The 11,235-nt window shown below is 44.4% G+C and overlaps 1 protein-coding gene across 1 annotated transcript; it reads left to right on the top strand.

Moving 5' to 3' along the window:
- The first annotated feature begins 448 nt into the window (after positions 1 to 448).
- On the top strand, positions 449 to 9,104 carry CHMP1B (charged multivesicular body protein 1B). Its single transcript, XM_030228967.2, has 8 exons — positions 449 to 571; positions 2,661 to 2,758; positions 3,461 to 3,607; positions 4,391 to 4,459; positions 4,604 to 4,711; positions 5,047 to 5,090; positions 5,394 to 5,466; positions 6,086 to 9,104. Exons 1-8 carry the CDS (start codon positions 556 to 558, stop codon positions 6,128 to 6,130), a joined length of 600 nt encoding a protein of 199 aa, XP_030084827.1. The 5' UTR covers positions 449 to 555; the 3' UTR covers positions 6,131 to 9,104.
- Positions 9,105 to 11,235: the final 2,131 nt, after the last annotated feature.

Genomic DNA, 11,235 nt, shown 5'->3' with positions numbered 1-11,235 from the left:
AGCTGTGCCAGGGTCAGGCTGGAGATCAGGGAAAGGCTGTATCCCCAGAGGGTGTCGGGCACTGCCCAGGGCATGGCCCCAAGGCTGCCAGAGCTCCAGGAGGGTTTGGACAGCGCTGCCAGGGATGCACAGGGTGGGATTGTTGGGGTGTCTGTGCAGGGCCAGGAGCAGGACTGATGATCTTTGTGGATCCCTTCCAACTCAGGATATTCTGGGATTTCGATTGAATATTAGGAGGAAATTCTTCCCTGTGAGGGTGGTGAGGTCCCGGAATAGATTTCGCAGATTAGCTCTGGCTCCCCCACCCCTGGAAGCGTCCAAAGCCGGGCTGGCTAGGATTTGGAGCACCCCAACCTATGGATGTTCTCCTGCCCACAGCAGGGGAGGGCCGGGATGAGGTTGCCGCTCCCTCCCAGCCCGAAGCCGCAGGCGCGGCCCCGCCCCGGCTCGTCACGGGGCCGGAACCCGGAGCCGCCGGAGCCGCCGCAGCCGCCCCGGGCCCAGCGCTGCCCCAGCCCGGTCCGGAGCCGCGCCGCTCCCCCCGGGACCGCCAGCATGTCCAACATGGAGAGTATCCTCGGGCGGGACCGCGGGCGGGCCGGGCCGGGAGCCGCGGGCCGGGCCGGGCCGGGGGAGGTGGCGGTGGCGAGCGAGGCCTCCCCGCCGGGAGGAGCCCCCGGGGCGCGGGGAACGAGGGGCGAATCCCCCTCATGGCGGTGGTCGCGAGCACCGAGGGGCAGCAGCGGGAGGGCTGGGTGTGACACTGCCCGGGGCTGAGATCGCTCAACCTCGGAATTCTCTTCTAAAGACGAGAAAAACGAGAAGGGATCTCATATTCCATACCAGTATCTCCAGGGGCTGTCAGAGGATGGTGCCAGGCTCTGCTCAGTGGTGCCCAGCATCACGATGAGAAGCAATGATCATAAACTAAAAACCGAGAGTTCCACCTCAACACGAGGAAGAACTTCTTTCCGTGGAGGGGGCTGAGCACTAGAACAGCTGCCATGGGAGTGTGGAGTCTGTGTCTGGGGAAATCCCGAAGCCACCTGGACACATTCCTGGGTCACCTGCTCCAGGTGACCCTGCCAGGGCGGGGGGTTGGACTGGGTGATCCCCAGAGGTCCCTTGTAACCTCAGGTATTCCGTGATTCTGTGGTTTCACCGCCCGAAGGGACAAGGAAGTGGGTGGGAAGTTTGGTGTCTCTTCCCAAGGTGTGATGAGGAGGCAGGGCTGTGGTGGATGGAGGGACAGCCCAGTTCCTGAGGCAGAAAACACAGTTTATACTGAAAATAGTATAGATGGGACAGCAGGGACAGCACACATGTGTGTAAACTGGAGTGATGTCAGCTGGGCTGTCCCCCAGACAGCCACCACGTCAGCTGTACTTCCTGCTCTTGGAAAGAATTTACACACAGAGCCCTGTGTGGGCTGACTGTTTATTGCTGTATAAAACCATCCTAACACACAGGGACAGAAAACTCTTACAGAGCCCAGAGGTCTCAGTGTGGTTGGAATGTGCAGGCAGTGCTGGCATTGCCGGTTGTCCTGGTAGGGATTGCTGGAGCAGCTGACTGTGAGTCACGGACTGAGGTGGAAGTTGGGTTCCACTTGGTTTGTGGCACGTTGAGAAAGACATTTGAAGGGAGGAGCAGGAATGTGCTCCTCAGAGATGGGTGAGCTGGTTTAATGTCAGGTAAATTCCCTAGCTGAGTAACTGAGGAAGTTATTTCAAAATAAACTGCTCTGGTTCTGGTAGCTACATTAATAGATATCCTATCCAAAGTCACGTGTGTTACCTGTTTGTAGCCTGCCTGTGATGTTTATAGGATAACAAAAGACATTCCTAATGTCTCCAGGTTGCTGTCAGAGTAAGGGGAATGGTTGGACTTTAAGGCAGAAAACAGCTCTGGAATAATTTATGTGCTTGAAATATTGAAGAAACCTCAAGTACTCATAATGTTTAGCTTTGTGTTTCCACTGAATTGGTAATCATCTTAGAACCTGCTGCACCTTCTTCTTAGGATACCCCAGGTGGCAGGAAAGAAACTTACAAAGCTTTTTACTTACATATTGTTTGAGAAGGACTGATATTATTAGGAAGCTTTCATCAACAGTATTTTAAGAAGGTGGTTTTGATTGTTATTTTTACAACACACACTCTATTCTTTGTCAGTATTGGTTGATGCAGTCATTCCAAATCACTCTGAAGGCTTGTCTTACTGTTTTCTTGGAGCTTTCAGTTGAAGCAGTTGAACTTTTGTTTTTAAAGTTTCTCTTCCTGACTGGAGTACTCTCTGCCCAAAAGTCAGATGACGGAGCTGTCGGGGAGCCTGGGATCACTCACATGACCCAGGGCTGGGAAGGAGCTGGAAGAACAATTTAAATCCAGGATCCTGCTGGGTTGTAGCTGGCCGTGGGCAGCTGAGCCAGTTTGCTGTTACAGAGTTCATTTGTTGTGTCCTTCAGTGGCTTTGGGCTTTTTTTGGATAGGGAGGTTCCAGGCAAGTCAGGAAACCACATCATTTCACTGGGAGTCGCAGGCTTCTGGTGTGGGAGTGAAAGTAACCGGCAGAGAACCACTCTCAGTTCCTCTTGGGGGATGTTTGGTGGTTGGATTTTTCACTCTGAAATAGGTTTGGTCCCTTAACTTACACTGCAGAACACCTGTTTAATTTGAAGTTTGCTGCAAAGGAGCTCAACAGGAACTCCAAAAAATGCGACAAAGAAGAAAAGGCTGAGAAAGCTAAAATTAAAAAGGTAAGTCTGAACCAAGTTTTTAGATCTGTTGCTTGCCTGTTAGGGCAGGAAGACATCTGGTGTGTTGTTGTTTCCCTGGTGTGCATGCTAGTAATCATGTGGTCAATGTTTGTGATTTAAAATATGTGACTGTAAATATTCCTGTGTTTATTAATAAGCATGAGGATAAATCCTTGTGGCTCGTGGCATTTGCTTCCCTAGAGGATTGTCTTGTATGTGCTTTGGTAGAGACTGTTGTTCTCAGAGTTAAAACCACTTCATGTTTATCAGCTTGTATTAAATGGGCTTGTGGAGAGGAACTTCAAAACAGCTTTTGAGTCCTTGAAGCAGTGAAGAGAGAGACTGAGTTGATTTGATGTGTTTTTGCCCATGACATACAGCTGTACCACCTGTGCCTGTGTTTGTGTCTTGAGACTGAAACTGTTTGCAGGAACAGAAATTGTGTTTCTGTAGCTCTGCAAAACTGCCTATTTGAAGTGCATTCTTTCCAATGCCTTCTTTGGAAAGAAGTTAGGAATTCTCATCTTGGAAATGTTTGCAATCTATTGTGGGAGGAGGGAGGGATTTGTTTACTTTTTTAATAGAAAAAGATACAGTGACTAATTAATGCTTTTTTCAAAGCCAAAACAGACTACACAGAAATCCTATGTACAGGACAGGGAAGGGTAAAAGGCTTTTCCTTTTGTCTCCCTCTTTGCCAAGGCCATCCAGAAGGGGAACATGGAGGTGGCGCGGATCCACGCGGAGAACGCCATCCGCCAGAAGAACCAGGCCATCAACTTCCTGCGCATGAGCGCCCGCGTGGACGCCGTGGCTGCCAGGGTCCAGACTGCTGTCACCATGGGCAAGGTGAGGCTCTCCCCCTCCTGCAGGGGCAAGGAGGAGACCTCTCATCTTCTCTGGAGTGGCTTCATCCCGGTTGCAACCAGCTGGGAACTTTCACTTTTGGATTTAGAGGTAGCCAAGAGTAAATCGACTGCTGGAATTCCTTTGGCAGCTGCTCTTTGGATTATTTCACAAAGGTACTTCTCCCTTCAAAGTAAAGTCATGAGGTAGGAGTTGTGATTCCAACAGGTAGTTGTTTAAGGTAAACTGATTTACTGCTCTTCACCTTGAAAGTTTATTGTGACCTGTGGACCAAGTGTACCCCTTAACAGTGACAGGTCTCAAGTCTACAGAAATGAATGCCATATAAAGCTCATTTTTAGTGACTTTTGCCTCAGAATGTGTATTTCAAGGGGCTGAGTTAATTTCTAGAGCTGGGAATGGTAGGAGCTATTTAAAATATTACATTCCAGATGGCAATAGGATGTTCCCTCCTATTTGGTACTGTCAAAGCTCTGTGAACAGAGATAAGAGAGCTGGGTAGGAAGTATCAGAATCCCAGAATAATATGGGTTGGAAGGGACCTTAAAGCCCATCCAGTGCCACCTCCTGCCGTAGGCAGGGACACCTTCCCCTACCCCAGGCTGCTCCAAGCCCTGCCCAGCCTGGCCTTGGACACTTCCAGGGATGGGACAGCCACAGCTTCTCTGGGAAATCCATTCCAGGGCCTCCCCACCCTCACAGGGAAGGATCTGTTCCTAAACTGCTCTTGTTTTCCTTGTAATAATTTCCTTCCCCTCGTTTCAGGTTACAAAGTCAATGGCAGGGGTGGTGAAGTCTATGGATGCCACCTTGAAGAGCATGAACTTGGAAAAGGTAAATAGGCTTAATTTTCTTGGAGCTGACATCAAAAGCAGAAGGGACAAGTTATAAAAAGGGAAATTCAATCAAGAGTTTTCCAGTTGAGATCTACTTTTTCTTTTATCTGAAGATAAGTGATTTGATTAATATTTTTCATAGATATCTGCACTAATGGACAAATTTGAGCATCAGTTTGAGACACTGGATGTTCAGACACAACAGATGGAGGACACAATGAGCAACACTACGACATTAACAACGCCACAAGTAAGAATGATAAAATATATTTTATCAAGGTGGTCTTAAACTATGTGTCTAAAGTGTTCATTAATAGCACTGAAACACTCGGGTATATTTTTGGGTATTTTTACAGATCAGTTGAATTCTGTAGAAGCATTATTTACAAGCCAGAATTCAATTAATGTAATTTTAACTGCTGAGCACCTCTGCTCCTCATTTTTGAATTCATACCTTCTAGTGGTTAATCTGCCAAAGGCATTTACCTTTAAATCAGTTTTGTTAAAATAATTGCTGTACTCTGAAAATCTAACAAGAGGTTGTCAGAAACTCCAAATGCAGCAATCCATTTTGTTTTCCTTTAGAACCAAGTGGACATGCTCCTGCAGGAAATGGCAGATGAAGCAGGGTAGGTGAAATTTCTATTTCTTTAGAATAAATCTTGGTTCCTACAGCCCTTGCTGATTATATCTACAGTCAAATACCCTTGTTTTATAAGCTGTCTCTTAGAAGCAGAGAAAAAACACAATTTTCCTTTTACCTCTGGACATATCTGACTTGTCCAGGGAGTGAGTCAAAATTACTCACCAGCATGTGTAACTCTGGAGTGTTCAGGGGGTGCTGTCTCATTATTCCTCTGCTGTCAATTATTGGGCTTCCCCCTTGATCAACCCGTGCCTGACTTGGTGTTTGCTCTGTTTTCTCCTCTTAGCCTTGATCTGAACATGGAACTACCTCAAGGACAGACAGGTTCAGTTGCTACAAGTGTGGCCTCAGCAGAGCAGGTAAATGTTGGATTTCAGTGAGGTCAATGTTTTCTGGAGAATTGGGATGTGAGAATTAATGCCTCACTCAGTCCAAACGAAATGCTAAATTGCTAAATTCTATTTCAGCTGTTCCAAGGAAACTGTGTGGTTAAAAGCCTTGCTGTCAAAATACATTTGTTAAATGTTAAAGGGAAGGGGCCTTAAAACTCATCCAGTGCCACCCCTGCCATGGGCAGCAACACCTTCTACAATCCCAGGTTGCTCCAAGCCCCATCCAGCCTGGCTTTGGACACTCCCAGGGCAGGGGCAGCCACAGCTTTTCTGGGCACCTTGTGCCAGGCCCTCCCCACCCTCACAGGGAAGGGTTTCAGCCCCCTTGTCCTATCAAATATTCCACGTTCTTTGAAAAATTTCTTTCTCTGCTTAATTTTGTGTTCTGAAATTCCTCCTTCACAGCCATGCTTGAGGTCTTAAGCAAATCTTGTTAAGCCACGTTAATTGTTGAGAGAATTTCACCAAATCTTGTTAATCTTGTTAATTGTTGAGAGAATTTCTCATCAGCTGGACATGAGGTGACAAAAGTTGCTTTTCCTGTTGCTCATGGTTGGTTTTCCCTTTTTGTTTTCCAACTGTGCAGGATGAGCTGTCACAGAGACTGGCCCGCCTACGTGATCAAGTCTAACTGAGCAGAGCTGCAGTTCTTTGGACCTGCTTCCAAATTCCCTGTCTGGAACTAACCCTGTACTCCTCTCGAGGTGTAAAACAGTCCAGCTTAGGTGTTTGAATACTTGTAATATAGGGTACTTCACTCCCAGCTTGCTACTCTTTCTAAAATACATTAAGTGACCCAAAAATATCAGCTCTGATGTCCTTTTCTGTACATTTGGAAGTTGATCTATTTTTTGCAAGCTTTTTTTTCACAAATTCAAGTTGATGTTCTAAGTCAGCTACTTATGGTGGTATATTCTAGTTCCAAGCAAAGCAGAGTGTCAGTGAGATATATTTTAAATTATGAAGTGATTTTTTTAAATTATGAGAACTGTTTCTGGTTGGAGAACTGATGTATCAGCTCAGATGATTGTTGTAGATCATTTTCCTACAGAGCCAAACTCCTGGAACACGCAAGGATGGACAGCGTGGACCTCCTGGAAAATGCACGTGTTGAAACAAATAAGTGGACTTTGAGTTTTTTGATCTTTAAAAATTAGGCTAAATGTGCTGAAATTAACAGTTTAGTTCAAAAATGAGTTATCAAAAGCTGATTTCATATAACTGGGGATTTGTATGGTGGCATCACTTCAGCACAGGAGGAATAAAATATATTTTTGGACTCTTTGCCAGGTCTGTTGCTCTCTGCAGATAACATCCCATTGCTTTTAATATTCTGGTTGTATGGAGGAGCTAATTTTAGCAATCCCTTTATATTTCTGCATAGTAAGAGAGTCTGGCTGCTCTCAGTAGCTTCAAACTCTTGTTGCAGTTGTAAAATAAGAAATGGTTGTAGAAATTTGTACCTGAGACCACTTGTGATGTGTTGTGATAAACAGTGATGTTCAAATTCTCTTCCTGATTTTTTTGGTCTCATTTTTATTTTTTGTCTTTGTAGGGGTGAGGGACTGTGTGGAGCACCAGGCTTGGAATTGGTTCTTAATTGCCTGGTGTTCAGGGCCACTTGGGTTTTCCAGAGTTAGGGAATTGTTTAAGGAAAAAGTAAAAACTCACTTTTTTATTCAAGTGGGACTTTTTCAGTGAAAATGTGCAAAAAAGATGAACCATTTCAGAGCAGTTCAGACATTATTTTGTATGTGTTACCCATCTCACTCTGAGGGTTGAGCAGGATGTTGTGTACTGAAGTAATCAAGGTTACTGTAAAAATAAGGAAAATAAGATCGACAAAACAACCTGAAATGTTGTGGGATTCTTTCACGCTGGCAGCTGAACTAAAACCGTGCGTTTAAAATTGTATCTTTTCACTTGTTAGAAAGAAAGTGACATTTAAAATAAATATAAACACCTTGAGTGTTCCTCCTGTAAACAGGAGAAGTTGGAAGGTGTTTAAGAAACCACGTATTGACAGCTGTAGCCTGGCTATGATTCCCTCAAATGATTAAAAAAACATCCTGGAAAGGGACTTTTCCCTTCTTTTTCTTCCCTGGCTGCTTCTGAACATTGTAACCATGATCATGGTGTATCTATGCAACCCCGTTACGCAGCTGGGGTGACTGTGTGTGTGCCTTTGCCTTGCTGGACTTCCTTCAGCTTTTTAATATTCAGTTACTTCATATCATGAGAGTGCTGGAAGCTTCCTGCTGTGGAATCACTCCACACCAGAGTTTACTCAGAGCTGTCCATGAACTACTGAGGGTTCAGTGTCTGAAAGCAGACAGCTCCAGCCGCTGTGTCTGGCTTCTCCTAACGTTAAAAATGATGCTGCTGTTAGGCTGGTTTGGGCCATTCTGGAATTAGTTGAGGGTCAGACAGCAATTCTGAGCTCCCACATGGTTGATTTTCCCAGTCTGTTGCCTTGCTGTGAGCCTTGGAGGGATTTAAAAATAGACTGGGAGTGAGATTGCTGCAACAGAAAGGTTAAATAAGCTTCATTATTTTATTGATTGTTGTGGAGTTTTGATCTTATCCCAGGCTGGTGAACTCCAGAGCCAGCACAGATTTCCAGTGTTGTCTCTTGAAAGGAATTAACAAATACAAAGGTTTGACTGACATAGTTAAGGTTATGTCTGGGGGACTGTGGTGCTAAGAGGCTTAAGCAGAAATAGGTGTTTGAGACAGGGAGTTTTTGCCCTGTTGCCTCCACTCCAGGAGCTGCTGTGTATTTCAGCCGTGCCAGGGTTTGGAGCTGGCAGCTCCTCTGTACAGAACTCCTGCCCTCTCCTGGGGAAACGCTTTCACTCGTGGCTGGGAGCTGCATCCAGAAAGGTTGAAGTTATGTTTTAAATGCATACATTTTTCTCATGGCATTTGGAAATGCTTAAAGCTGAAAGTTACTCTTAAAGCAATATTTGAGTTTCATTCTTCCTCCCTTCAGGCTCCCCAAAACATTTCTCTTCCCTGAGCAGCTCTGGCTCCTCACTCCGGCCTTGTTTTGTCTCTAAGTTGACTGTTTGTAAAGTTCATTTCATGTTAAATCACTTGTTTGTGCTTTTCTGGAACCAGCTAAAATTTCAATATTTCTGCTGATGAGCAGGCACATCTAAAGTGAAACATTGCTTGAAATGTTGCTGGATGGTTTTGCTCAGCATTTTTATCCTCTGTTTCTGAAACTGCTGGTTTGTGGTAGCTTTGTCTTCATTAGAATTCCAAAACAAAGCCATGCAAAGCTTCAGATGAAAGGAGAGGGAAGCAAAACAAAACCAAGAACTTTAATGTCATGATTGCAACGGGATAAAACTTATCAAGTTGCCTTTGTGGAGATCCTCAGAGCCAAAAAATAGTGAATTTTTGTTAAACATAATCAGTGAATTTTTGTTAAACATAATCAGCAGTTGTGTATAGACGTAAATTCTGAAGCTGGTGCCGTGTATAGAGAAGAGAATAATTTTTGTAGCTCTGGTTGAGTTCACTTTGAAAACTGCTTTACTTGTATGGGACAGTTTGTAAATGTAACTGCAGGTGGAAAATAAAATTGTACAGACAATTCATTCTGGGTGTGTGTGCAGGTTGTGTGGCTGCTACAGGTCTCTGTACATGGATGGACAAGCACATGGGATGTCTTTCCTATGGGAAGACATGCAGAAAATTCAATCTTTATGAAGGAAAAACAAGAAGAAAATAAAGTGGGTACTACTGAGAGAGATTTGGGACAACTGGGGAGTAGTTAATGTTAAGTATAACAACATTAAACTCTGATTTTATGGGGTGTTTAAAAATGTTTAGTTTGACATGGAGAGAGCCCCGTGCTTAAACATCTCTGAGGGTTTTCTGTCCTTACACAGGGAACAAGGGACTGCTGGAAAACTGGCAAGGAGGTGGTGTGGGTTTGAGTTTGGGATTGGGATTGGGTTTGGCTTTCCCACACCTAAAAATCTTCAATTTTAACATTTCTGTTCAGTCGTTCGAGAGCCAGCAGAGGGCACCTGAGGCTTTGCTTTTATGGATCCTGCAGAAATGACTGGTTGGAGCAGTTAAAGGAAAGCTGGTTGGTTCAGGGAGCAGTGTCTCCCGTGGAACCTTTGTTTGGGCAGAGTCCACCCGCTGTAGGACGTGCCTGTGCCGGGGCTTTGATCCCAAAATCCAGCTCGGCAGCACATCCACAGGGCCGTCAGCTGAATGGAGTCAGTCTGCACTAAATACTCTTCAACAGTCCTTTGCTGCCTCTGGGGTAATTTAGGTCTCTGAGATCTGGTAGGAGTGAGGAGGATAGTGAGTAACCTTGTGCTTAAAACTTGGGTTTAAATTTCATTTTTAGTTAAATCTTGGGGGTTTTTAGCTCTTGTTGTTCTGCTTTTGACCTGTGATCATTTTTCTGTTTTATACATGAGGAAAAGAAATCCTGATGCACTGATGAAAATCGATTTTAGTGGTAAATTTTATTTTTTTATGAGAGCTTTGATGAGCTTTCCTTTGATGATGGATTGACTTTAATTTCAGGATTCTCTCTGCAGTTCTGCCTTCACCTCTTGCTCAGGCTGCTTTGAGCTCATGGCAGCACTTGGCTCCCATCTTTCTTGTTCCAAACAGTATTTTTGCAGTGGAACCCCGAGTCGGGTCAGTGGCCTTGCTTGTTTCGGAAGCAGCTCCCTTCATTACCATTCCTTGAGGGAAAGGCCCCACGTGAACAATCTGTAACTAATTTCACGTGCCAGTGGAGCTGCTTTCACTGGGAGAAGATGCACTGAGAGAGTCTCCCAGGCTCCTTCTTCCCTTTGCTGCTCTTTATTAGGGAACTCAGCCTGGATCAGCTGCATGAAATGGTTCGAAAGGGAAAATCAAAGGGGCTGCAGGATCCAGGTTTTGGGAAAGCTTTCCAAGGTCTTCCAATGGTGCCAGTCACCATAAGGAGCTGCCAGACCCAGACTCAGCACAGAGGCTGCTCACAGCCCTTACCTAAATAAGGGGGATTTAGGAGAATAAAATATTTCATATTGCATATTTCTAATCTAAACATGCATATTTAATAATCCAAGCAATCTAGAGAATTATATACATGTGCTAATTATATAGAATAATAAAACAGAATACAAATAAATAAAATATCAAAATAAATAAAATGAAATATCTAAAACCAAAAATGTTTTACAGTCACGCCTGTATGTATTGCTTAGGATATTCTAAATTTATTAAACCTGAATGAAGCAATCGTTTTGCAAAAGCAACGAACATGACATAATGTGTCTATCTGACAAGATAATAATCAGCTTAATTTAATTTCCCTGCTATCTGATTCATAATTCTTTCTCACAATCAATTTCTGTCAAAATGAGCTGTCAGAGATAGGAAAGCATTGGAAAACTTCCTTTAAAGACTCTCAGTATTTTTTATTAAACCTCTTATGACTCCTTTCTTTTTTCAAAGATTAGATAAACATAACCCTGGGGTCTCTACAGGAGATAATTTATTCTTATCACAATCAGGGCTTTGTTTCTTGTGGTGCAAAATGGGTCATTACTGGAACCATTAAGCTGGATTTCTGTTGCTGGTGGTTTTTCAGTTCCATCTGAAGTAAGTCCCAATATTTGCCTGGAAATCCATCGGAGAGGCTGGCGGACCTGTTCAGAGTGTTGTAAATTAGTTCCAGTCTCCACGAGCCTGCTGTGACTAATTGATGTGACC

Source organism: Serinus canaria, chromosome 4A, assembly GCF_022539315.1.
Source record: "Serinus canaria isolate serCan28SL12 chromosome 4A, serCan2020, whole genome shotgun sequence".
NCBI classification, from domain to species: domain Eukaryota; kingdom Metazoa; phylum Chordata; class Aves; order Passeriformes; family Fringillidae; genus Serinus; species Serinus canaria.
This window is presented reverse-complemented; position numbering and strand designations above follow the sequence as displayed.